Below are 27568 nucleotides of genomic sequence, written 5' to 3'. Positions count from 1 at the left end.
CTTTAAAATTCATTTCCTTCTGTGTTTCTGAATTTCCCATTTTCTTTTCATCAAATTCAACTCAGCCAACATTTATTAACCTCCTACTATATGCAACCTTCTGTGCTAAATGCTGAGGATACCCAGATGGAACATGGGCTTCATTTCAAGGAACTTACAGTCCAATGCAGACCTTTTCTTGCCTTCATGCTTTTGCTGGGGCTATCCCTGTGACTGGAATGCATTCCCTCATTTCTACCTGTCAAAAGCCTTCTCTTTTCTTCAAGGCTTAGCTCAAGTGCCATCTTATCTGTAAAGCCTTCCCTGATCCTATCCCACCCTTCCACCCCCACCACTAGCTGAAATAATATTCTCTCCTTAAATATTCCTAGAATATTTTGGATCTCTCCCTTGATTACCTCTAAGTCTACCCTGTATTATACTTATCTATGTACATGCTCCCTCTTCCCAATAGCACTTTTAGTTCTTCAAGGGCAGGGAATGGGTTGTTTTTCATTTTTGTGTACCCAGCAACTTTCATGGTGCCTTACACATTTAAAAAACTCAGTGCTTGGAGGTATCAATGATCTCATCAATTTGGACATCCCTCCAGTGATACAGACCATAACCGACCCATGTCTGTCTATCCTATGCAACTCATTGTTTTCCTATACATTCATCACAAGGGATCCACCCAACAAGCTAAAGGCTTTCCTTGATTCTTCTTGACATTATAAGATGCCAGTGGGACTCTCAAAGCATTTTAAAGAAGCCAATGAAACACCCTTACACATAGTAATTGCTCAATAAATATTTATTAAATTGAATTGTATTGAACATTCATACATATGTGGGGCTTCATGGAGGGATGACATCAGAATTGATGGAAGTGAGGTACTTGTAATGATTGGAATGATGCCACCTGCTGGAGACTTACTGTAGGAAAGCTCCAACAAGAGAAGAGGGCCTCTGAGGGCAGGACCATGCGGCTTTTCTTGGGCGTCAGGAAGTGACGTTGGTTTGTGGGAGGAAGAAGGGGGAGGCTGGTGCTCTGACTCTCTCTTTTTCCTGAGGACCCTGGTGGAGAAGGGAGCTAGAAATGCACTATCCCATTAATAGATAGATGAATCTAGGCCTTTCTCTCTCTCTTTACCAAATTCTTATTCTCCTTAATAAATGCTTAAAAGTCTAACTCTTGCTAAAGCTTATAATTTATTGGTGACCACTTATTAGATATTTTAGACAGTATAGCTAGAATTCTAGACCCTTACACATTTCAACAGAGATGAGTGGGAGAGAGACCCTGCTAGTCATGAGAGAATAGTAGAAACAGGAATAGCGCGGGCAGGGTGAAGTTACAGACACAGAAAATAATCCAGTTTATTTGAACATATGGTACACAAAAGGAAGTTGAATAAAATAAAGTTGGGCAGTTAGATTGAAATAAGATTAAATCTAGACAATTAACAAAACAATCAATCAAGCTCTGATTCACAGTATTTGCAGATTCCAAGGTGCAAATGCTCACACTGAAAATTTAACAAGCCCATAGAGCTGTCTTCAGTATATCCTTAGAAGTAGCATAGATAGAGAGCTGGCATCAAAACCAAGAAGGCCCAAGGTCTAACCCCACCTAAGGTCGAATACCATGACCCTAGGAAAGTCATAGAGACTAAGCTATAGAAGTGGTCAAGTACACCTCCCTCATGTTACAGATGAAGAAACTGAGGCCCAGGGATGGTGACTTTGCCCAGGGTCACATAGTTACCTAAATATCTGAAATGAGTTTCAAAACCACATCTTCCTGATTCTTAAGTCCCACTATATCATGCTGTCTCTCAAGTAAATCACTTACAGTCTCCATGTTCTAGGGCCTAGAGAACAGGTACTTCTCCAAGGCTAAAAGTTACAAAGGAGGTGCCAACCTTCATTAGTAGAGGGAATTTCCTCATCAGAAATACCTTATGCCAAAGAAATCACAGGGCCCATCCCTATCTCTCTGTTATGGAAGAAATCTCTTCTGAGTTCATGTGATAGGTAACTACTGCCAAATACATCTACTATAACGCAGAAATTATGGAGGTAAAAACCTAGGTTTCATTATTATGTTCAAGTATAGATTTACTTCAACCCTGATTAGGATTCTTACTAGGCCTTTTGTAGGGAAAATTACAACAGCATGACAGAGAAAGAATTCTTTTACATGTTGCGACCTTGTACATTCCTCTTAAGCCATAAGACTTAAAGAGAAGATGGATCCCTGATCTTAAACTTCCTTCAGTCACAAAAGTTGAACAATCTTAAACAGTCGTAATCTCATACATTCTCTAGGAAACAAACCAAGTCAAATGAACTCTCTAGGGAAACTCAATCAGGTTACAGATTAAACTACAATTAGAAGATTCACAAATAGGCTGCTTGAGGAGAATGTCACCAAGGAGTCAGGGACAGTTGAAATTCTTCCTCTGGCTTTTCTTATCTGAGGATTGCTTAAGGCTCTTAAATAAATTTCTATATCCCAAAGGCAGGCTTTTGTTCAGGTGAGGTTAATATTAAAATTAAAATTAACTTTTAGTTAAACAAAAATTGCAGGGGGAATGGCCTTGAGTCCAGAATAATAAAAAGAAACCACAAATTCCCATTACATCTTGATAGGTAAAGGGGAGTCACATAAGCAGGTCTTTGGGGATTTGGGCTGTCTTGCTTAACCTCTGAATAAAGGCGCCATTTGAATAATTCCATCTTTGTTTCAACAGAACTAAGGGGAAGAGAGATTTGTCCACATTTGGCCAAGATGTGGAGGATCAAAAGGTCTTGAGAGGCCAGGAGAGTGTAAGGGTCTAAAATTCTAGCTAGTCTAAAACATTTAATGAGTGGTTGCCAATAAACTATAAGCTTTAGCAAGAGTATTTAAGTGTTGAAGTATTTATTAAAGAGCATTAGGATAAGAGAGAAAGGTAAAAATCTAACTATTTCTAAGAGACCCCATCATCCAACCCGCCATGGCGAGGTCAGGAACCAAAAGAGGAGAAACCCCTCCGCCAGTGCCCCCTTCCTACTTCATGTCCTCCTCCTCCCAGAAATGGGAGGCTCCTCAAGTTGATTGGCTGGTAGCTTTGATCAACAGTACCCATGAGCAAATGTCACTTCCTGACGCCAAGGACCTGATCGCATGGCTTGCCCTCAGATGCCTTCTCCTCATGGCAGAGCTTTCCTACAGTAGCTCTCCAGCAGGTGGTGTCATTCTAATCATTACAAGAGATGCTAACAGCTGCTTCTAAGTCATGACAGCACCCAGTAGAGCTAAGGAAGCTTGAGCAGATAAAGAAGGACAGGGAGGAGGGGATATTACTGATCCCTTCCTGTCTGGCATTTTCCCCACAAATTGAATTGTCCACAGGCAGGAAGAAGGGATGAGCCCAAGGGTGGAGGTTAAGTGGGCATATCTGCTAGAGTTAGAAGGATTCTGGGGTTGAAGAGGCAAAGAGACCCTAACTCCAGGAAAGACTGACAGTTATATCTTCTCTCTCCAGGTTCCCATCCTTCTCTAGGTTAAAATTCCTTTCTTAAAGATTCCTTGCACCATGTTCAGAATTATTCCCTGTTATCTTTTTAAAGGTAAGTTCTCTTGGGAGAATTAGCACATTAAGCCACTAACACTTAATGTAAATGAATTTCTCAGATTTACTTTTCCTCCCAGATTGTTAGCTTGGCCTAGCAAGCCTGGGAAGGAAATGCTGCAAGAAGGATAAGAGACCAGGATAGAATAGGGGAATAGTTTTCAATTAAGTCCAGTCCCACCAGAGGACAGAGGACAGACTGACAGGCTTGGGGCAAAACTTCTCTGATTTTTTTCCTTTTTTTTCCCCCATTGCTATGTTGTTCTCTTTTATTTGGGGCATCACCTACATTTCCCAGCATCTCCCTCTCCTTCTCTCACCCAGAATGCCATCTCTATAACAAATAATTTTTAAAGATTAGGGAGGGGGGAATGGGATAAAAAGAGCATTTTTGGTCATTTTCACTTGGTTTCACTTTATTGCATGACCCTTTTTCTTAAGATAGCAAGAGCCTTTGGGGTTCCCGCCTGATGGCTCTCCTAAAGTCTTTGAGGAAGGAGAAAAGTCCCTGAGAATGAATTCCCAGCAAGGATCCCCAAGAAGAAACACACAGCAAGGGAAGGGGGTAGGATGGGGCTCCCCATCCAGGGCCCAGACCCTGGACCTGTCGATCATTCAGGGGTGTGCTCTGGTGTTGGAAACTCCTTTGCCTGCATTTTTTCTTGCTTCACATTCTTCCTCAGCTTCATCCCCCTGTGAATTCTTGCGATTGTCTTTTTATTTTTTGTTAGAATGCTAACTACAATAATCCCAACCGTTAAAATCCCTAGGAGTAAGAGAATGAAGAGTCCCTTTGCAAGGGGGGAACATGAATTTGAAGATGATGTTCTGGGGCCTAGAATAGGAAAAAGAGAGAGAAGAACCAGTCAGTGGGGGAACCAAGGAGCAGTGTGGGGAGGGCACCTCCCAGGGGAGTGTGACCTTATCTTCCTCGACTCAGAGGAGAATTTTTTGCCTCCCAAGCCAAATGGGGGAAGTGAAGGGGGAAGACTCTGGAGCCTCCTTAAGAACGCTGGAGCAACTGATAAATGGGACAGAAACAGGCCTCAAATTCCACAGTGGGGCAAGGAATTTTTCAGTCTAGAACCAGATGATATTTCTTTAGCGGCAATTCTCTGAACTCAACCAACTCCCTCCCCAGAAACCTAGAAGCTAAAGTAAGGCCAAAATTCCACTGAGAAGGGAATTGGAGAATCCCCAGGACAGATGGTGGGTCTCCAGAGAGGTAAGACTCCTGGGAGATCCTGGGAGAGAAGCAGCTGGAGGCATATTTCTGGGCATTAAGTGAGAGAAGGGGGGAAAAATGCTTGAGAGAGATTTGGGTCAGGATAGGGGCATAGGTGGAGAGGAAGGTGGAGGGAGGAGGCCTCAGCTTCTCCTGGGAGAGTTTGGATTCTGTTTCAAATATGCTTCACCTGAGAGAAGGTGCTGCTGAGAGAACAAATCTGGGGCTGAGGGTGACCCATTCCTTCTAAAACCCAATGCAGGGGACAGCTAAGTGGTGCAGTGGATAGAGTACCGGCCCTGGATTCAGGAGGACCTGAGTTTAAATCTGGCCTCAGACACTTAACACTTACTAGCTGTGTGACCCTGGACAGGTCACTTAACCCTCATTGCCCAACCAAAAAACAAAAAACAATGTAATCCAATCCAGGCCTGCTCGGGGCATTTTCTCAGGGTTCTAAGGAAAGTGGCAATGGAGCCAGTTACCTGTACAGAACTGCCTGGCTTGGAGGGAGTGGGAACTGAGGCTGACGGGGTTTCTGACTATGCATGTACAAGTAAGGTCACTGTCTCCAGGCTTCAAGGATAGGTGGAGGGCAGAGCCCCCATCAGAAACAACAGTCCTTGGTCCCAGGGGTGTCCAGGCGTACTCCTCATCATCTCCTCTCCCATCCACGTGACATTTTAAGGTGACATTGCACATGGACTCCTCAGAGATCGTCAAGTATATGGTGACTTTAGGCTTTGGAAGTCGTCCTGAAAGAGAGTATGAAGACCCTTGTCATCAAGAATTAATATCTGGTCTTGGTGCTGTGGAAAGAATGCTAGCTCTGGAGTCAGAGAGCTCTGAAATCTCAGTTCCAATCGTAGGCCTGTCACTTGCTTTCTGTGTGACCCTGGGTAAGTCACTTCTCCTTATGAAGCTCAGTTTCCTCATCTGTAAAATGACTGTGGATGAGATGAATGGATTCAATCTCAAATAGAATGGAGGCTGCTGAACTATGCATAAAAGATCCCTGCAGGCTGCATATGGACTTAGAAAACATGTATTAACATTATCTATGTCCTATTGTATTTTTATTTTCAAAAGTACTTCCTAATTACATTTTTTGGGGGCAGGGCAATGAGGGTTAAGTGACTTGCCCAGGGTCACACAGCTAGTAAGAGACAAGTGTCTAAGGCCAGATTTGAACTCAGGTCCTCCTGAATCCAGGACTGGTGCTCTATCCACTGCACCACCTAGCTGCCCCCCACCAATTACATTTTTTTTTTTTGGTGAGGCAATTGGGGTTAAGTGACTTGCCCAGGGTCACACAGCTAGTAAGTGTCTGAGGCCGGATTTGAACTCAGGTACTCCTGAATCCAGGGCCAGTACTTTATCCACTGCGCCACCTAGCCGCCCCAAACGTGGCTTGGAATTCCAAGTCTGCTCTTTTTTTTTTTTTTTGGCAGGGCAATGGGGTTAAGTGACTTGTCCAGGGTCACACAGCTAGTAAGTGTCTGAGGCTGGGTTTGAACTCAGGTCCTCCTGAATCCAAGGCTAGTGCCTTATCCATTGCACCACCTAGCTGCCCCAACCAATTACATTTTAATTTGGTTTCTACAGCACTCCAGACTGTTGAAGGCTGTGTTGTCCTACCCGCTTAGAGTCAAAGAGAAGGACTTTAGTCCCACTCTCTGGGAGCTGGTTCTTGCCACTTTAAAACTCAATACAATCTTAAATTCTGTAGGAGACAAATCCTGCCTTTTTGTATCATCCTGCTTCTTCTTCAATCAATGAACACATATTTATTAACTACCTACTATATATGCCAGGCACTATGCTGAGATCAAGACAACAATAAAACCAGTTCTGTCCTCGAGGACCTTACAAACTCTCAAGGGGAGACATGTATGAAAATAGAAATATTACATTTGTACGTTATATATATACAGAATAGAAAACAAGATAATTGTGGGGGGAGGCTTCATTTAAAGGCTAGTATTTGTGCTGAGCCCTCTGCCCACTTTTTGGTTCCTCTTTCCTTAACGACTCAACAACCACTTCCTCCCTCCCCATTCCTCCAGATTACAAATCTTTATAAAGTGTTAGCCAGTAAGATTTAAGGTGTTTTAGAACAAATCCAAAGGAGTGAATCTCTAATAGTGGAATTTCAGTCAGTGAGAGATACTTTAGGGGAAGTGTTGAAGAAAAGGCCTTTTCAACATTGCTATGGAGCTGACCATCTAACCATTCTGTCTACATGTAAGGCTATATGTTCAGATAACAGAGTTGCTTCCCTTTTGTCAGGATGGTCAAAGGAGGAAGGGGTTGAGTAAGGGGAGTTTCATCTGTAAGAGAACAAAGAGACTGCAGTTGATATATGTGTGTCCTCAGAGGGTGGGAGGCACAAGCCTTAGGGTATCTTCCATTCATTCAGAAAGACCACTCCTGAACAGAGGATTTCAGATCTTGGAACTGTGGCAGATTAGGGGGATGGGTTTTCTGGCATTCCTATGTTAAATACTGGCCACTTGGCCATTTAACAGCTGTGAAATTCTCTGGCCTCTGTAACTTTGGACAACAGCCTTCTCTGAGCCTGTTTTCCTCATTTGTAAAATTAAGGCTTGTACCTGATCTCAAGATCTTTCCCAGCTCTGTTACCCTACAATCTATGTAAATATGTATCTGCAGGTCTGGGGGACCCCGCCTACCACTCCCATGGAGCTGGGGGCCAACACTTTGGATGTTCCCAGCATCCTCAGCTGGTTAGGGATCAGCCACAGAGTAGCCCAGGTAAAGAGAAGGAGAAGGACAGGATCATCAGAGGCTCCTTCTGACTCTCCTCCCACTATAGCTCCTGGAGCAAACATTGGAGAAACCAGGCTTGAGGGGCCCTGCCCACCAGACTCACGGTAGATGCGTAGAGTAAACCTCCGAGTGATGGTGCTCAGAGGGTCCTCAGTGACTATATTTGCTCTGTAGGTTCCCTCGTCCTCTTTGCTCAGGTTGCTGATCTGCAGGGAGTAGAGTTGGTCAGGGCTATTCACTAGGACCTTGTAGCGAGGGTCAGAGATGGTGATGGTGGGTGGCTCTCCTGGGGCTACTTCTTTAATGGTGGCAAGAACTGATTGGAAAATCCAATAAATTTCCTCAATTTGTTCACCTTCTGCGATGTTCATGGGGAGAATGATTGACTCTCCCAGGACTGCCATGATCTCTTCTATATCAGGATCCTCTCCAGATTCTGCTTCTCCTGAAGAATATAATAACCATCACTGGTACTTTTATAGCACTTTAAATTTTGCAAAGTGCTTTACACAAACTTTCTTTTTTTAAATCATAAAAGTATTTTATTATTTTCCAGTTACATGTAAAGATAATTTTCAACATTTGTTTTCATAAGATTTTTAGTTCCAAAATTTTCTCCCTCATTCTCTTTCCTCCCCCTTCCCCAAGACAGAAAGCAATCTGATATAGGTTACATATGTACAATCAAATTAAACATATTTCTGCTTTAGTTATGTTGTGAAAGAAGAATTAGAACAAAAAGGGAAAATTTCAAAAAAGAAAACACACACACACACAAAGAGTAGAAACAGTATGGCTCAATCTGCATTTATAATCCACAGTTTTGTTTTGTTTTTTTTCTGGATTTGGAGAGTATTTTCTATCATGAGTCCTTTGGAACTATCTTGGACCATTGTATTGCTGAGAAGAATCAAGTCTATCACAGCTGATCAACACATAATGTTGTTGATACTGTGTACAATGTTCTCCTGGTTCTGCTCATCTCACTAATCATCAGTTCATGAAAGTCCTTCCAGGTTTCTCTGAAATCTGCCTGCTCATAATTTCTTTCTTTTTTTTTTTTTTAGTGAGGCAATTGGGGTTAAGCGACTTGCCAAGGGTCACACAGCTAGTAAATGTTAAGTGTCTGAGGCCAGATTTGAACTCAGGTACTCCTGACTTGAGGGCCGGTGCTCTATCCACTGCGCCACCTAGCTGTCCCCTTGCTCATCATTTCTTACAGCACAATAGTATTCCATTACATTCATATACCACAACTTGTTCAGCCATTCCCCAATTAACAGGCATCCCTTGATTTCCAAATCTTTGCCACCACAAAAAGAGCAGCTATAAATATTTTTGTACATGTGGGTACTTTTCCCTTTTTTATGATCTCTTTGGTATACAGACCTAGTAAAGGTATTTCTGGGTCAAAGGGTATGCAGAGTTTTATAGCCCTTTGAGCATAGTTCCAAACTGTTCTGCAGAATGGTTGGATCAGTTCACAACTCCACCAACAATGCATTAGTGTTTCAATTTTTCCACATCTTCTCCAGAATTTATTATTTTCCTTTTTTGTCATATTAGCCAATCTGATAGGTGTGAGATGGTACCTCAGAGTTCTTTTAATCTGAATTTCTCTAATCAATAGTTTACACATACTTTCTCATTTCAACTTCACAACAACTCTATGAAGCAAGCAATATGGGTATTATCCCAATTTTACAGGTGAGGAAATTGGGGCAGAGAAAGGTTAAAGTGACTTGCCCAGAATTATACAGCTAGTAAATGACATAGTCAGGATTTGAATCCAGGTCTTCCTGATTCCAAGTCCAATTCTCTGTCCTTGAAGTACCAATTGGGCCTCATTCTGGTTCAGCTAAAGTTCTCAGCCTATGGTCAGCATGCTCCCTGGGATGAGATCCAATCTAACCCAATCAACTTTTATTAAACATTTACTATGTTCCAGGCACTTTGCTAAGAGCTGGGGATGTAATTAATAAAAAGATAGTCTCTGCCCTCAAGGAGCTTACAATTTAAAGGACTCTTCTCATAGATTCTAAAGAATCTTTTCTGAGGATCCCTTTTGGCTTTGATATTCTATAGTCTGTGCCTTGTGGTTCCTAACAGCTCTGTCATCCTGAGAGTCTCTAAGTATTGATTAAAGCGAATATATATGTATGTGTATATACACGTGTTTGTATACATAAACATATACATGCATGTATGTATATATATATATATATACACATACATACAAATATGTATGTTCACACACATACCCTTAGCATAAGGCCTTTGAGAAGAGGGATCTTCTGCTCCTGCAGAGCCTAACAACATAGTAACTGATTAATAAATAAATGTTAATTGATCATTATACAGCTAGGTACTAATAAATATGGTCCAAATACCTGATGACCCCTCATCTGGGTTTTCAAAGAACTGTAGGGTTCCACAGAAACTTTATCTGACTTGATGCTCATAAAAGAGTAAAAGGGGTCCAGGATTAGTAAGGGGTCTTTCTGCATGGAGTAGTCATTGACTAGCTAAAATACCAAGCAGGGTGCCAAAGGACTGCAGGGACTGAGTGAGAACTCACCCCTCCTATATACTTCCCGGGCCTATATGAGGCTGAGGCAGCTCCGTCAGAGAAAAGGCTGATTTGAGGATGCCACCTGTGTGTCAATGCCTGCAGTCTTTGAAGCCCAAGGAGTTGGACATTGTTGTAGAGGTCAGGCTTCTCCCATTTATAAAATGAGAGGTCTGGACCTGACGTGAGGCTCTTTAAGGGGCCACCCAGCTCTAACATCACATAGGGATATTGTTCTACTCAAGGCTTTTACTCTTCTTCCTACACCCCTAGCTCTCTCTACCCATTGAAACCTGCCCTGTAGTTCCCCTACACAGTAAAGAGAGCCTCAGAGATAAACAGAAAAGGGCAAAAGAGACACTCAGAGGGCAGAGAGAAGCTGACCTTGAGTGCAGCTGGAGCCAAAGAGAAAAGCCCTTGAAAGGCTGAATTCTCCATAGAGTTAGCAATATCCTCCTCCCAACCATTCACCCCTAGACATTTTATGCCCGAAATGAAGCCTTAGCAAAAGGGGAAAGGGAGAAGGGTACACAGAAGTGAGAATGGGTCATGATCACTTACCTTCCTGGGGGAGGAGAAGCATGAGGAAGAAGAGGAGCCAAGAAGGGGTCTTCATCCTGGCAGTGTCCTAGGATCTGGCTCCAGGAAGCAATGTCTCCGGAGCTTTTAAGGTCATGGCCAGGCAAGAGGAACAGAAAGACAGAAAGCAATTGGCTGATGAAACTGGTAGAAGGGAAATGATCTTATCCCTGGGAGTTGCCTAACTTCTTCAGTCTGCATCAAAAGACCCCTGCATCTGAATTTGAAAAACTATCTCTTTCAGGACCAGATTTTTTTTTATCCTGATTTTGACCCAGGTTTCTCCTCATTCTTCTTCAAAATCCAACTCATATCCCACACCTCCTCCATAAAGTCCACTCTGACTACCATGGCCCACTATGATTTCTCTTGCTTTTTGATTAACATAGCCATCATTATTGGTCTCTCATTACAAAGGCAATATGGAGAGGCAGCTGGGATATGGCAGAAAGAACAACGGTTTGGGGGTTAGAAGGCCTGCATTCAAGCCCCTTGCACGGTTGTATGGCCCTGCATAAATCACTTCACTGCTCTGTGCCTTAGTTTCCCCATGTGTAAAATAAAAATATTTAGACTATTTACTTTACATAATTTGATAAGGAAAGTATTTGGCAAATCTTAGAGCACTGGTGAGCTGTTTTATCATTCATTGTTATTCCACTATTTTTCAGAGTGGCTGACTTTTCCTAGTCCCTGAGTACTATAGATTTTGTTTTGTTTTTTTCTATTTAGCCAGCAATCACTCAATTAATCAACAAGTATTTATTAAGCTCCTACTATGTGCCAGGTACCATGTTAAGGCCCCAGGGTTACAAAGAGAAAAATTCCACACAGGAGTGCTATGCATATTATGGCATGCAATAGTATTTTATCCTAGAGGTAATGGGGGTAGAGAAGGTCATAGCTCAATTTAAGGAAAATCACTTTGTTGACTGTATGGAGAATACTTGAGGTGAATAAGCCTTGAGGTAAATAGTCTATGTGAGAGGTGAGAAGGGCCTGTACTTAGATCCTCATCAGTATTCTTAACCAATACCTATGAAACTTGGCTTTAGTCCTTTCTATCACCATGCCCAATCAGTAGCTATGAAGCTTTCTTCAGTCTTCTTGATTGATTAATGGCTAGCCTTAACTCTTTCCATAACCAGGCTAGAACAGAAGACAGAAGCTTAGGCTAAGATCTGATCTCCCCTTTGACCTATTCTTAGAATTCTTCTGTTACCAGCTTCTCCTCTTCTGAATTCTTCTCTGAACGAAACTTTTAACTGCTTTCTCTATTGTCTCCCCCTGGGTCTCTCTGTTCAATTGTCACCCAACATATAATCAGAAACCCATTTTTAGCTTCTTAGAATTCGTAATACCCCTTCCTCCAGGGTTCCTCTTCCTCAGATGGAAAAAAGATGGAAGGATATTGGCAAAGAAATTGTTTTAAGCTCACTAGAGAAGCCCCTATTATATGCAAAATAACAATGTTGGAAATTTTTGACAGACTATTGATCTTTATACTCCATCAGTAGCTATAGTCTGATTTCATTTTCTGACCCTTTTATGTGTTGTCTTCCCCCATTAGATTGTAAGCTCCTTGAAGGTAAAGACTGTCTTTTTTTGTATTTGTATCCCCAGCACTTAAAACAATGTCTAGCATATAGTAGGCATTGAATAAATATTTATTGACTGACTTCCATCTTTATAAATACATTCAAATTAGGAATAGGGACTGGATTTGTGATTTAATTTGATATAAGAAAATTCCCTCTACTAATGCAGGTTAGGATCTTCTCTGCAATTTATAGTCTTAGAAAATTTCTTAGAGCACTGAGAAGTTAAGTAATTTCCCCAGGGCAAGACTTGAATCTAGGTCTTTCCCAACTCTTAGGCTATTCCTTTATCGACAAGGATATGTATGTGTATTTGTGTGTGTGTGTGTGTGTGTGTATGTATATGTACAAATACAAACGTGTGTATATATATATATATGTATAATTAGTATTTATTTCACTGATATGTATGGAGAGACATAGACAGACAAAGAGACTGGACTGATGGTTTCATTGATAGTAGGAAATCTTGGATAAAGAAATTTCATATACTAATGCAGGTCAGTTACTTCTTTGAAACTTACAGTCTTAGGGTGAATTAGCCCAGTGGCACTGAGATGCTGAATGATTTCTTCAGGATCACACAGCCAAGGTGTCAGATGAAGGACTTGAACCTGGGACTTCCAGGTTTTTAGACCAGCCCTTTATCCACTATTCTATGGCATGTTCTCTGATGTGCCACACAATTTCTCATTCATTGACATTACTTCTTTAAATGTAAATAGTTACTGAGCAAGCTCAGTTGGGCACATTGATGATCAATATTCAGTTTTTAATTAAACATGAAATTTATTTTTTGAAAAAAAAAGATAAGATGAAGGACAAAAGATGCACTAGTCTCTGAACCAGATCAAAGTTAGAGCCGGAGAAAGTAGCTAATTGATTAGTATTATTATTGTTGTGCTGATTCAACCTTGATTATTATTGATTAGTATAGTCTATGACAAGTTTAATTGGACTTAAAGCTGAGGTCATTTCTTGGCTATAACATTCTGGCTCCTTATGAGACTGTCTCTTGAACAGTAGTAAGATATATAGAGAAATAACTGTATTACTCAGGGGGCACATCTGTGGAAGAAAATAAGAGAAGTTAAACAAAGCCTGGCTCAATAGATACAGCACTGGGCTTGGAGTCAGGAAGACCTGAGTGAAATCTGGCCTCAGACTTACTAGCTGTGTGACTTTGAGTCACTTAACCTCTGTTTGTTTTAATTCACTGGAGGAGGAAATGGCAAATCACTCCAGTATCTTTGCCAAGAAAAGCCTTTGGAGAGTATGGTCCAGGGGGTCACAAAGCTGGACACAACTGAACAACAACAAAACAGAAGCCTTCTGGTTGCTTCTCCTACTTGCCTAACCTTCTCAGACTAAAATAAATGATGTTAGCCTTTGTTCCAAGGTAATCTTTGTCCTTCTCCCTTCCCAATCAATAACTATTCTCTAGAGGAAGATGAATTAGAAACTGCCATGGGACTTGTAACAAACCTGACTTGCCTCTCTTAAGCTGATAGTTCCTAGTTTTCACACTTTTGAGAAAAAAAGGCAATTCTGGATTGTGGCATGTGTTTTTCCTTACATTTTGTACAGTAATTCAAAAATCCTGAGCCTGGCCTTAGTTTGTCTCTACTCTAGATACAATCTCTCCTCCACCCTCCGCTGCCAGGTCTCTCCTCTTACCTCACAGTCCCTTGCTTTTGTCTAGAACTATACATATCTGGATTCTGTTTGGAAAATTTTCCCCTAACTAGCTAATTCATGCCTGCCTAAGCAGCTAGGTAGCCCAAAGGAAAAAGCCCAGGGCCAGGAGCCAGAAAGACTTAAGTTCAGATCCAGCTTTAGGTACCTATTAGTTGTGTGACCTTGGGCAAGTCACTTAACATCTATTTCTTTCAGTTTCCTCAACTGTAAGAAACGGGGATAATAAAAGCACCTACCTACCTCCCAAGGTTGTTGCGAAGAGCAAATGAGTTAATATTTGTAAAAAAAAAAATGCTTACCACAATGTCTAGCACACAGTAGGTGTTAGTTCAAAACTACCTTCCTGTGACATCAGAGGTATAACAAACAGCTAGTCAGACTTGCCTGAGGGAGACCCTGCCCTCACCTCAAAAGCCCCTAGTCATCTTCTCTGTTGGGCCACAACCTTGGTTGTGGGGTAGTGAAGGTATGTCAGCCCCAAACTGGAGAAGGCATAAGGTTCTGGTCTAACCTGGATGCTATAGTGGTCAGGAGGGAGCTTCTCCCATGACCACTTCCTCATTTTCCTGTGGCCTGCAGATCCTGTCTGTCAAGGCTGGGGTTGCCCATCCCTTCTTTTCCCTTTCCCAGCTGCTTAAGTCACAGATTACAGCCTACCCTTCAGGTGATCTAGTGATATCTTTGTCTCTCCAGTGACAGTAATTCAAACTGATCCTTCCTCCCCTCTCTTTCCCTTACCCCTTACTACTTATGTATGTCTATGATTTAGCACCTATTCCTCTGTGAGTTAAAATGCATCAAATAAAAGGCCTATTGCTTTTAGCCTCATTGGCTTATTTATTTCTTCTGGGGGAAACCTTTGAGTTGCTTGAAAAAAAAGACAGTGCTACAAATTAAGGAAGAGTTAAAACAAAAAAAGGTAGCTACAACAGACTGGTACAATTTGGGACCTTCCTTATGGTTAAAGGAAGAGGAAAGGGGGGATGGCTAGGTGGTGCAGTGGATAAAGCACCAGCCCTGGATTCAGGAGTTCCTGAGTTCAAATCCAGCCTCAGACACTTGACATTTACTAGCTGTGTGACCTTGAGCAAGTCACTTAACCCCCATTGCCCCACAAAAAAAACCAAACAAACAAAAAAAATTTTTTTTAATTAAAAAAAAAAAGGAAGAGGAAAGGAATAAGGATTTATATAGTGCCTACTGTGGGTTCTAATCTGTTCCCCCAGTTTTGGGGGAAACTGACTAAAATCACTGATAAAACGAGTTTAGGTTTTTAAGACTTACTATAGGAAAGCTCCACCATGAGAAGAATGTCTCAGAGGGCAAGGCCATGTGGCTTTTCCTTGGCGTCAGGAAGTGACGTTTGCTCATGGGTGCTGTCTATCAAGGCTACCAGCCAATCAATTTGAGGAGCCTCCTATTTTCTGGGACGGGACAGGAAGGAGGAGGGAGGTCCTGCTCGGAGAGGTCTCTCTCTTTTTGGTTCCTGACTTGATGGTGGTGGTGGCGGCAGAGGACTTCACAGGAAATTTGAGGAAAGATAGGAATGCCAGGCTGTTGGAATTCCGTTCTCAATCTTTCTCTTTCTATCTTTCAATAAACCCTTAAAAACCTAAACTCATTTTATCAGTGATTTTAATCAGTTTCCCACAAAACTGAGGGAACAGATTAGAACCCACATTCAGAATCTTAAATTATACACTACTATGTACCAGGCACTGTGCTAACTGCTTTTAACAAATATTTCATCCTCACAACAACCCTAAGCAGTAGGTACTATTATTATTTCCATTTTGCAGGTTGAGGAAACTGAGACAAACAGAGGGTTGAGTGACTTGCCAAGGGTTACTAGTAAGTGTCCAAGTCTGGATTTGAATTTAGGTCTTCCTGACCCCAGGCCCAACAGGGAGGCTTCCCAGCTAATTCTCAGCATGGCTTCTCACTTCTACCAAAAATCTGTCCTTGATCATGAACTTGTGTGCCTGCTAAGAACCAGGCTAGGTATTTCTTTAACTGTAGGCTCATAAACTAGCATTGTAGTGGGGGAAGCACTGATATTGCCAGTGCTCTTGAATGTACAATTTTTAAAGGATGTTTCTGTAAATAGAAGATGAAAGTTGCCTCAGGCTTTATAGTCACTAAATTAGCTGGTGACAAAGCCTAAGGGCACAGTGGACAGAGGACTAGACTGTTTGGGAGGGTTGAAAGGTATCAAATGCTTACTAATCTAGTGGTATGACCCTGAGCAAGTCACTTCACCTCTGTTTGCCTCAGTTTCTTCACCTGTAAAGTGGGAATAACAAACAATAGCACCTCCCTCCTAGAGTCCTTATGAGGATCAAGTGAGATAACAAATATAAAGAGAGCACTTTGCAAACCTCAAAGTACTATTTAAGTGTCAACTATTATTATTAGGCAAGTTAATTTTCTTTGGAAAGACATCAGGAAAATAAAGGTGTAGAAGAAAGCTATAGTTGCTACAAGGGACCTCAGGAGCCATCTAGTGCAAGCCCCTCATTTTACAAATAAGGAAACAGGTCAAATAACTTGTCCAAGGTCATATAGTTAATAAAGGTCAGAAGCAGAATTGGAACTCAAGTCCTCTCTCCAGAACTAGTGTTCTTTCTGCTATACCATTAAGTTTAGATAAACAAGGCCTATTGCAGGGCAGCTAGGTGGTGCAATGGATAGAGCACCGGCCCTGGAGTCAGGAGTACCTGAGTTCAAATCCAGCCTCAGACACTTAACACTTACTAGCTGTGTGACCCTGGGCAAGTCACTTAACCCCAACTGCCTCACTAAAAAAAAAAAAAAAGCCTATTGCATCAATGCATCCATTTCTAGCCCAATCTGTACCTGAAAAGTAATTCTTTCCAATTCATTTCAACTAACATTTATTGTGTCTCTTGCTCTGTGGGAGGTAATACGGTTGAGTTAGGCACTAGGGGCTCAAAGACACACCCACAATTAAATCCATATGAAGTAATACCAAATAACTTCCAAGGTGGAGAGAGTACCAGTAGAAAGCATTGTACAGAAGGTGGCCCTTGAGCAGAGCTTTGAAAGCTTTTTCCACACGGAGAAGGCACAAGATTCAGGAGATGGAAAGGTGTGTACTGGAAACAACTGGCAAGGCAGCTGGCAGTTCTAACATACATACATACATACATACATACATACATACATACATACATACATACATACGTCCCTGTTTAAAAACCTCCAGTAACAGAAAATTTGCTAGATCTTGGAGCAGTGCAATCCACTTTTGGACTGGCCTAATAGCTAAGAAGTTTGTCCTTAAATAAGAAGGTTGTTCAGGGGTGTCCCTCTCCCCCACCCCTAATCAATCATATGAGCTATAAAGCATGGTCGTGTTCATGGGTACCTTGTTGAGAGAGTAAAGACACCGTTTAAATGGTTGCCAGCATCTGGGATACCAATTGATTTTCAGTGATTGGAGCTGCTCCTAAGGTGATTGGTTGGCTAGGGATCAGGATGACAGATTCATCAAAGGAACCATCCCTCCATAAGAGAGTTTATGGATTACTCTTGTCCTTTTTTGCTTTTCCCTATTTGGTGGGTAGACTGGCAAACAGCAGAGTGAACTCCGAATTCTACGTATGCACAGGGTCCCCCCACGAGGAGCTCTTCATGGCTTTCTTAGGCAGAAGAAACACTTGGGAGTGTTGGCCAGAGGGAAGTTCCAAGTTCAGTTCCTTCCCGGCAGAACTACTTTTCATAACGTGTTTTGAATGTCTCTTTATGGGCCCAAGTGAGTCATTTGTATTCTTTGTGTATATTCTTTATCTGTTTGTGGGATCCTATGAGTTCTTGGGATCATTTGCATTTTCCATGGGGTAAAATAAAGGATGTCCTGCAGCTGGTCTGCATTTGTCATACTGAGTGTCTGTATAGTAACTAGGGACCCATGTTAGCCACATGTTTTGGAAACCCATATACCAGCATATTTGGGGATTTTCTTGAAGCAGACTTGGAATGGGCAAACTAAATAGAAAAGGACCATTTTGGGGGTGAATTCCCAAGATGGTTCATGTGAGCCCAGGACTTAGGGGGCCCTGTGCCATGGCTTACACTTATATCCAGCTGAAATCTTGCCACTTTGCAACTTCCACACAATAAACCCTCTTGGACCAAATAAAACAAGTCTAATCTCTCTTCCATGTGCCAATCCTTCAAGTATTTGAAGATAGGTGTCATGTAAGGTGTTTCCCGCCCCCACCCTTACCTAAGCTCACCTGAAGGGAATAAGGTTCAACATGGATAAGATATATAGCAAGAGGGGAATTCATGAACTCTATTTCTCTCTTTGAAATAATGAATGAACTATACATAGAATCTGTTAGAAGGGACTTTAATTAGAATATTCCTTTCTAATCTACCATTGTATTCTATCTTGAGAGTCAAATCCCTCTTGGAGTTATTAAAGCTAATTAATGAGGTAGCCTTAAATCATCTTTTTCTGATGGTCCAGGAAGACTGTACTGTGTTCTTTCTTCATTCCCCTATAACTCCTCCTTCAAAGGCCCAAGTGGTGAGAGGATGTTGGTTCGTGCCTCTGAAAACCAAAGGCTTCTCTCTCTTCCCCAATGGAGGAGTGAAACAATCAGCCATTGGATAGGTATAATTTGCTTAAACTCATTTGCATAATGTGCTTGATTTATTCATATGACACTTCCCTTAATATTTCTCTTTCTCTCCCACTGCCCCTCTCCCTCTTTTTCTTTCCCTGCCTCCTCTCTCCACAAACGCACATACAACCTAGATCCAAACAACCTCTTTCACTCACCTTTACCCATTAATGCACACCCCACCCCAAAAAACCAAAACCTCATTCAAAAAGACTTTGACATGTAGTAGACAAAGCAACCCTGGGGCCTGGAAAGCTCTGTGAGCAGACACTTCTACCAAATCTGAATAAGCTTGTCAGTGTGATTAATGGCACCATGCATAAAGATTTGAAAAGAGTTTTCGATCCAAAAAAATGTGGGAAATATTATCCCTGTTTTGAAAATGAGGAATAGGGGGGCAGCTAGGTGGTGAAGTAGAGAAAGCACTGGCCCTGAATTCAGGAGGACCTGAGTTCAAATCTAACCTCAGACACTCAACGTTTACTAGCTGTGTGACCCTAGGCAAGTCACTTAACCCTCATTGCCCTGCAAAAAAATAATTAAATAAAGTAAGCTCCTTAAGGACAGGAGCCATCTTGTTTGGGGCAGCTAGGTGGCGTAGTGGATAGAGCACCGGCCCTGAAGTGAGTAGGACCTGAGTTCAAATCCAGCCTCAGACACTTAACACTTACTAGCTGTGTGACCCTAGGCAAGTCACTTAACCCCAATTGCCTCACCAAAAAAAAAAAAAAGAAAGAAAGAAAATGAGGGGCAGCTAGGTGGCACAGTGGATAAAGCACTGGCCCTGGATTCAGAAGGACCTGAGTTCAAGTCTAGCCTCAGACACCTGACACTTACTAGCTGTGTGACCTTGGGCAAGTCACTTAACCCTCATTGCCCTGCAAAAAAAAAAAGAAAGAAAGAAAAAGAAAATGAGATGAGGGGAGCAGGGGAGAAAGAAGAGGGTGGACATGGATCCCATTTGGACTTCCCATAAGTAACAGGTGGTGCAGTGGATAGATTCCCAGGCCTGGATTCAGGAAGATTCATCTTCCTGAGTTCAATCTAGCCACAGACATTTACTAGCTGTGTGACCTTGGGCAAATCCTTGACTGTTTGCCTCAATTTCCTCATCTGTAAAATGAGCAAGAAAAGGAAATGGCAAACCACTCTAGTATCTCTGTGAAGAAAATGTCAAATGGGGTCACAAAGAAGAATGCAAATTAAGGTTGGAAAAGAAGATGGAACCAGATTATAGAAGTCCCTTTTGTGCCAGATTATTGTTGTTCAGTCGTGTCCAACTCTTTGTGACCCCATTTGGGGTATTCTTGGCAGAGATACTGGAGTGGTTTGCCATTTCCTCCTCCAGCTCACTTTACAGGTGAGAAAACTGAGGCAAACAGTTAAGTGACTTGCCCAGGGTCACACAGCTAGTGAGTATCTGAAGTGAGATTTGAACTCAGAAAGATAAATTTAATTCCTTAGGGAAGGGTGAGGAGGGAGGGAGAAGAAAATTTGGAACACAAAGTTTTAAAAAATCAATGTCAAAAAATTTGGATTTTTTACACGTATGTAACTTGGGGGAAATTCTAAATAAATAAATAAAATTTTAAAAAAGAAAGATGAATTTTCCTTTTTCCAGGTTTGGCCTTCTATCCATTGCACCACCTAGAAGTCTATAACAGGTCCTAGAGGCAATAGCGATTCCTGTAGATGTTTGAACTGGAAAATGAAATGATCACCTGTGCCTTGGGAAGAGTATTTAAGCAGTGATATAGAACAGGGCTTCTTAAACTTTTTCTACTCACTACCCCTTTTCGCCCAAGAAATTTTTACAAGATCCCAGGTAATAGGTATATTAAATAGGTATACATAATCTTTTACTGTTGCCAAATTTTCCACGACCCCACATGGTCTCAGCCTGCGGTATAAGAAGCTAGGATATGGAGGATGGGGAGAGACTGGAAGGAGAAAGAAGAGTTAGAAGGCCTTTTTTTTTTTTTTTGAGAGTCCAGGGGAGCACTGATGAGTGCTTGAACAAGGATAGCTATGGGAATGGAGCTGGATATAAATTGTACAAGACCTGGCAACTACTTAAATGGGGGGAAGAAAAGTTGCTTCCAGAATGATGGTTGCTTACATCAGGCTGAAAGCAAGGCCAGTGGTCTGGGAGGAATTGTTATTCCTAGGGCTCTTGGGTTTAGGAATCTGAGCTATATCCACCCGAATCTGAAGGAAGGTGGTGACCAGGTGACTTGATCCAACAACATACCAACTCCTGTCTTTCCTTTGAGCTCCCTTGCTACTTCACCTAAACTGGCTTGTAAATGGCTGGTGTTGGTGATGACAGGAATGCCAGTCCCCCTTCTCTACATGGGTCACTCCCCACTCCTATGATGGTAGGGTGAGGGGAGGGCTGGCATATGAAAAGATAATTTCACTGAAGTTTTGAGCCTGAGAGGACAAGTATGCTTTCAATAGAAAGAAGACTCACTGAAGCTGCCATGACGGTGAAGAATGAATGTGGGACCTCATGTGCTATGGTTTGGACTAAGATGACCTCCGAAGTCCCTTCCACCTGTGAGATTCTACCCCCAATTCTTTCTTCTACTCAACTGAATTTATCTTAATTACTTTTTTGTATGATTTTCTTAGCATGAATTACTAAGTTGATTTGAGGGTGTATTTTGTGCTCATGCCTCAGTGGGGTGTTACTACTGCCATCAGTTGCCCTGTGCTCAAATTACAAGTTATGACTGGAAGGGAGATCTTAAGACAGTATTTAGAGGTCCTGACCAGAGCCTAAAGCTACAACAAGAAGGATTAATGTTAGGATCAAAAGATGGTAGTTTAAGATTTGGCCTTATAATTTAACCCCCTTATTTTATAGATGAGGAAACTGAAGCACAGAGAATTTAAGTGACTTTGCCCAAGATGATGCAAATATCAAAGGAAGGTTTTAAATCCAGGTTCTTTTTGACTGCAGAGTCAATGCTCTTTCTGTTAGCTTGACAAGTCACCAAAAACAACATCAAGGGTATTTTACCCCAGTTTATGGAAATGAGCAAAAAGTAATACTAACTCGCATTTATACATCCATTTAAGGTTTGCCAAGTTCTTAATATGTGTTATCTCCTTGGAGCTTCACAACCCTGTGGTTTAGGTAGGTGCTATCACTATCCCCAATGTACATTGTTCCCTCTTGGTTCTTCTACTATCTGGCCTTCCCTCTGTTCATTCTCTTGAATTGAATCACTCTTCATATCATGCCCTGTTATTGTGGATGTATGTACCTCAAGGCTCTGGCCTGGGCCCCCTTCTCATTTGTCTGTGCTCTCTCACATGGTGACTTTACCAGCACCCATCATTTAATTCCACCTCTATATAGTATACTCTCAGGTCCACACATCCAACACTGGCCGATGCATCTCCCTCCTAATGTAGCTCTCTCCTGAACGCCAGACCTGCATATCTATCGGAACATTTTCCACTGGCTTGACTCCAAAGCATTTCAAACTCAGTGTCAAAACCAGAACTCATTATATCGTCCCCCAAACTCACCTTTCTTCTGAACTTACCTATTCCTGTCAAAGGGATCACAATTCTTATAGTAACCCAGGTCTCAACTTCAGTGTCATTCTCAAAGTGTTCACTCTCACTCATCTCAAAAATCCAATCACTTACTTAATCTCGTCAGTTGTATCTCCAGAAAGATATATTCACATCTGTCTCTTCTCAACTCACATGGCCCTTATCACTACAAATAAAATAGCTTCCTAATTGACTTCCCTACTTCAAGTCTCTCTTCTCTCCAGTATATCCTCTGCACAGATGCCAAAGTGATTTTCCTAAATTCTGAGCTTGACCATGTCACTCCCCTACCTGATAATCATCAGTGGTTCCCTATTACTTCCAGAATAAAATTTAAACTTATCTAGGTGGCATAGTGCCATATCTGTAGTCAGAAAGACTCATATTCCTGAGTTCAAATCCGGCCTCAGATACTTACTAACTGTGTGACCCTGGGCAAGTCACTTAACCTTGTATGCCACAATTTCTTATCTGTAAAATGAGCTGGAGAAAAAAATGAAAACCATTCCAGTATCTGTCAAGAAAATTCCAAATGGGGTCATGGAGAGTTGGACACAACTGAAACAACTAAACAACAATAAATTTGACATTTAAAGCCCTTTACAACTTATTCTCCATCTCCCTTATTACATAGTAATTACATATTCCCAGCCTTATTACATAGTACTTCCCTTCCTGCACTCTCTGGTCTAGTCATAATTGGCCTATCAGTCAGTCCCACCTCCTTGTTATCTATTTTGCAAGCAACTATATATGCACGTGTTGTCTAGGCTAAAAAATCCTTGAGGCAGAGACAACTTAATTTTTATATTTGTATCACCAGCACCTAGCAAAGTTCCTAACACATAGTAGGTGCTTATTAAGGGCTTGTTGGTTGCCTGATTGAGTCGTAAAATACTCATAGTACTAGTTGCCTGTTTTACTTGAGGGTTATTGTGAGGAAAGTGAATTATAAATTTTATTTTTTGTCCAGTTTTTTTTTTTTGCAGGGCAATAAGGGTTAAGTGACTTGCCCAGGGTCACACAGCTAGTTAATTGTCAAGTGTCTGAGGCTGGATTTGAACTCAGGTCCTCCTGAATCCAAGGCCAGTGCTTTATCCACTGCGCCATCTAGCTGCCCCGAATTATAAATTTTAAAGTATTATATAAATATGAGATTATTCATTTAAGATAAGCCAATTTTAATAGTTAGCTCTCAAATTCTCAACTTACATGCAGATGATTCCCCATGTACATTAAGACAAACAAATTTTAACTCCAAGCAACCTTCTTCCTCCTACCTAGGAAATTTCTGGGCTCCCTGCCATCCTTTAGCATGTGTTCAGGTCACCCAAAATAACTTTAATAGCAGTCTAAGGAAAACAGAATTAAGAAGGTAAAGTGATGGCTAAAACAAACCATACAATGCCTTCTAAAACCAACTATCAATGTTTTGACTTATCCAATTTTATATCATTGGTACCACATCATTAGTAAAGATAATTGAGGCTAGATTATAGTGACTAATAAAAATAGTGAAGCCCAATGTTTTTACTGTAGCATTTTTATTTTGAAGTACAGTTATTCTTATCACTTCATTTTGTCTTCTGAAGATCTTTGTGAAAGAGAAAGAATTGGTTCTCCCCTTTCTAAAGGGGATTATAATTCTTTTTTGTTTGTTTTTTAGTGAGGCAATTGGGGTTAAGTGACTTGCCCAGGGTCACACAGCTAGTAAGTGTCTGAGGCCGGATTTGAACTCAGGTACTCCTGACTCCAGGGCCGGTGCTCTATCCACTGCACCACCTAGCTGCCCCTATAGTTCTTTTTTTTTTTTTTTGGTGGGGCAATGGGGGTTAAGTGACTTGCCCAGGGTCACACAGCTAGTAAGTGTCAAGTGTCTGAGGCCGGATTTGAACTGAGGTCCTCCTGAATCCAGGGCCAGTGCTTTATCCACTGTGCCACCTAGCTGCCCCCGCCCCTATAGTTCTTGACCAGGCAGGAAACAAGAAAAAGACATGTTTTGGGAGCCTAGAGGACCTGGGTTCTACTCAGGCAAATTACATCACTGCTCTGGACCTCAGGATGTTTATCATTAAAACAGAGATGAAGGTGGAATAATATCTGAGGCTCTTTCCAGATCTGAAGCAATAATTATGATCATCACAACAATCAGGCTTATATCTGCTATAGATACCCATTAAAAGGCCAGGAGTGGGGTGGGCAAGGAGAAAATAATGACCTTAACTTTTCTGTTTGCTCAGATTCTCTTGTACAGCAGATTCAAAACATTTTGATTCTCTAAAAGGCTGCAATGGATCAGACTCAGATGTTTCTCTCACTTATTTTCAACTTTTGTCTGTCTGATGGAGGCTTTCCTACTGCCTACAAACACATCCCTGTCTCCCTCAGAAAAAAACCAAACAAACAAAAACAAAAAACCCCTTGCTTGATCTGATCATCCCCTTTGGCTATCATCTTATAATCTTTCCTTCTTTTCATGACTAAACTCCTTTGGAAGAAGTCATCCACCATCGCTATCCCTACTTCCTTTTTACTGTCTTCTTCACTCTATAGTAGTCTGGCTTCTGACTTAACTGAAATTACTCTCTACAAAATTACCATTGATCTCTAATTGCCTAATCTAATAACCTTTTCTCAGTCTTGATGCTGCTTGAGTGCCTGTACCAGGGTGGTGACTATAAGTGGAGAGAAAGGACCATAGGCTGATATTGCATGTAACATGCAATATGGCTACTGTGAAGTATAAATGGCAAGACTTGATGATAAATTGGTTATGTGGAGTGAGGGAGAGTCTGGGTGACTGGGAGGATGATGGCACCATTCAAAGTAATAGGAAAAGTGAAGAGGGAAGGGTTTGGGGAAGAAAAATAATATTTCTGTTTTGGACACATTGACTTTGAGATGTCCAAAAGACTATTGCTGATGTAGGAGTAGAATTCAAACTAGAGATTGGAATTGGATAGATAGATCTGGCAGCGTTCTGCATAGAGATGATAATTGAATCCAAGGGTGTGGATGAGATTACCAAGACAGATAGTATAGAGAGGGAAGAGAAGTAAACCCCTGTTGGATCCCTGAAGGTCAACCACAGTAAGTAGGCATGCCCTGGATGATGATTCAGAGAGGAGATCAAGGAGAATGGGGACAGAGCTGTGTCACAAAAGCATCAAGTGAAAAGAGTGTTCAGAAGAGAGTGATTAACAGTGTCAAAGGCTTCAGAGAGGTCAAAAAAGATGGGGATTGAGAAAAGGACATTAGATTTGTCAATTAAAAGATTATTACTAATTTTGCAGAGAACAGTTTAAGTTGAATGATACAGATGGAAATTAGACCAAAGGGTTTAGTAGAGAGTAGAGAGGAAGTGGAGTACCTAGTGTAGACAGCTTTTTCAAGGAGTATAGATGAGATAGGAAAGAGAGATGTAGTATGATAAGTAACAAGGAGGGACAGATCAAAGTGAGGATTTTTTTTAAGGATGCTAGAGATACGTGTTTAGAGTTGGTAGGAAAGGAACCAATAGAAAGGGAGAAATTGAAGAATAGAAAGACTGGGGATGATAGAGTAGGCAATCTGCTAGAAGGTTTTGCCTTGGCAAGGAAAAGAACCACATCTTCATGTAAGATAGAAGGAAGGAGGAGATAGCTGAGGAATGTATGAGTGGTACAAAATGAGTGTAGGCATTAGAGGGAGCTCTTGGTGAATGTCCCATTTTTCATTTGGGGGGTGGAGTTGAAAGTGAGGTCCTCAAGCAAGAGGGTGGAAGGCTTGCAATGGGAGACTAGGGGAGTGATAAAAATATTTGGAATAGCTGAGGAGGTAGGGATACAGCATCTGTTGGTGGCAGCTGGTCAGTACTTGGAGGTAGTGTTTAAAGTTAGATCTGCATGGCACATGCTGCCTTCTGTTTTTATTTCTGAGTGACTAGTTCCTTCAACCAGGCTAGCTTGTCTTCCCTGTAGGCAGCTGTTAGTTGGCAGTTGGTGGGGATAACTAGCCTCTTCTCCACAATGGCTTCTCCTAATGATGACTTTAGGGAATGCATTGAAAGCAGACAATCAATGAATGAGTTCCTACTATGTGCCAGGCACTGCACTAAGTGCTAGGGATACAAAAAGAGGCAAAAGATAGTCCCTGACTTCAAGAAGCTCACAATCTAGCAAGGAGAGCAGTATTGGGTGGGGGTGGGGGTGGGGATGGGAGTGGGGGTTGGGATGCTACTGTTCCTGGAGTACTGGGGCTTACCTGCCTGTTGGTGGCAGTTGGTCAGCAGTTGGTGGTGGTGAGAAGGGAAAACTCTTTCTTCAGGGATTGGTTCCCTGGGTGATGGCTGCAGAGACAGGTCTAGAAACAGGGTAGGTAGTCTTGGGGGACACTGCTATTCCTAGAGCTCTTGGTCTCAGGAACTTCAGTTATTTCCATTAAGGTCTGAAGGGATTTTGTGGTTGGGGTGGTAATAATGGTATGTCATATACTTCCTCCTGTACCCTGTGGCTTGAATGCAAGGATCAGGAATTTATATTTTATCATATAGAAAGTGGAGAGCCACTGAAGGTTTTTTGAGCAGATGAGAAACATAAGATCTACATATTAGGATTACTTTATACATTAGAGACAAACATCAGTCCTGTTAAAAACAGACATGATTTTCGAGTCTGTGATCTGTAAGAACAGGACTTTAAAAAGTCCAAAAGTATTTATTAAGCCCCTACTATATGCCAGACATTGTGCTAGCTCTTGGGGGTACAAAGACAAAAGTGAGATAGTCCCTGATCTCAAGGAACTTACATTCTAGGGCGATGCAACGTGTTCACAGATAACTGAAATCTAGATTAAAAACAAGTAAATCAAATACATATAAAAAGCACATTGTTTAGAGATATATGAATATGACATAAGATGTCAAATTCATACAGTTTTTTGATGATACTGAGGACAGGTCCCTCATACTAAATGAAGTCAAAGAATTATTTGCCATATATATATTTAAGAAATGGTGCAAATAACTTTAAAAATAAGCCAAATTCTTCTAATGGGGGGGGGGAGATTGATAAAACAATCCATGTGTCCACAGCACATAGACCTGTGACATAGGGGTTGTGGTACCATTGGCCAAGACCCCACTGTACTGTGGTTTCTCAAATTTGTGGAGTAAGTTGAGTGCCTCAGAGTAGCTTTCAAATTTGTGGAGTAGCTGAGGGCATTGCTTTGGAGTCTTCCTTAATCACGGCCACAATTCCATTAGTAGTAAGCAGACTCCTTCTGATCTGTGTTGCCATGTGATTTAAAAC

The 27568-nt window shown here is 41.5% G+C and overlaps 1 protein-coding gene across 1 annotated transcript; it reads right to left on the bottom strand.

Annotated features, from left to right (window-relative positions):
- Positions 1–1126: 1126 nt before the first annotated feature.
- Positions 1127–26646, bottom strand: SLAMF9 (SLAM family member 9). The gene is made up of 5 exons (XM_044000307.1): positions 26523–26646; positions 10745–10846; positions 7718–8059; positions 5310–5579; positions 1127–4434 (listed from the first exon to the last, which is right to left on the bottom strand). The coding sequence occupies exons 2-5, from the start codon at positions 10797–10799 to the stop codon at positions 4211–4213; spliced, it is 891 nt and encodes a 296-aa protein (XP_043856242.1). The 5' UTR covers positions 10800–10846; positions 26523–26646; the 3' UTR covers positions 1127–4210.
- Positions 26647–27568: the final 922 nt, after the last annotated feature.

Source organism: Dromiciops gliroides, chromosome 4 (genome assembly GCF_019393635.1).
Source record: "Dromiciops gliroides isolate mDroGli1 chromosome 4, mDroGli1.pri, whole genome shotgun sequence".
NCBI lineage: Eukaryota > Metazoa > Chordata > Mammalia > Microbiotheria > Microbiotheriidae > Dromiciops > Dromiciops gliroides.
This window is presented reverse-complemented; position numbering and strand designations above follow the sequence as displayed.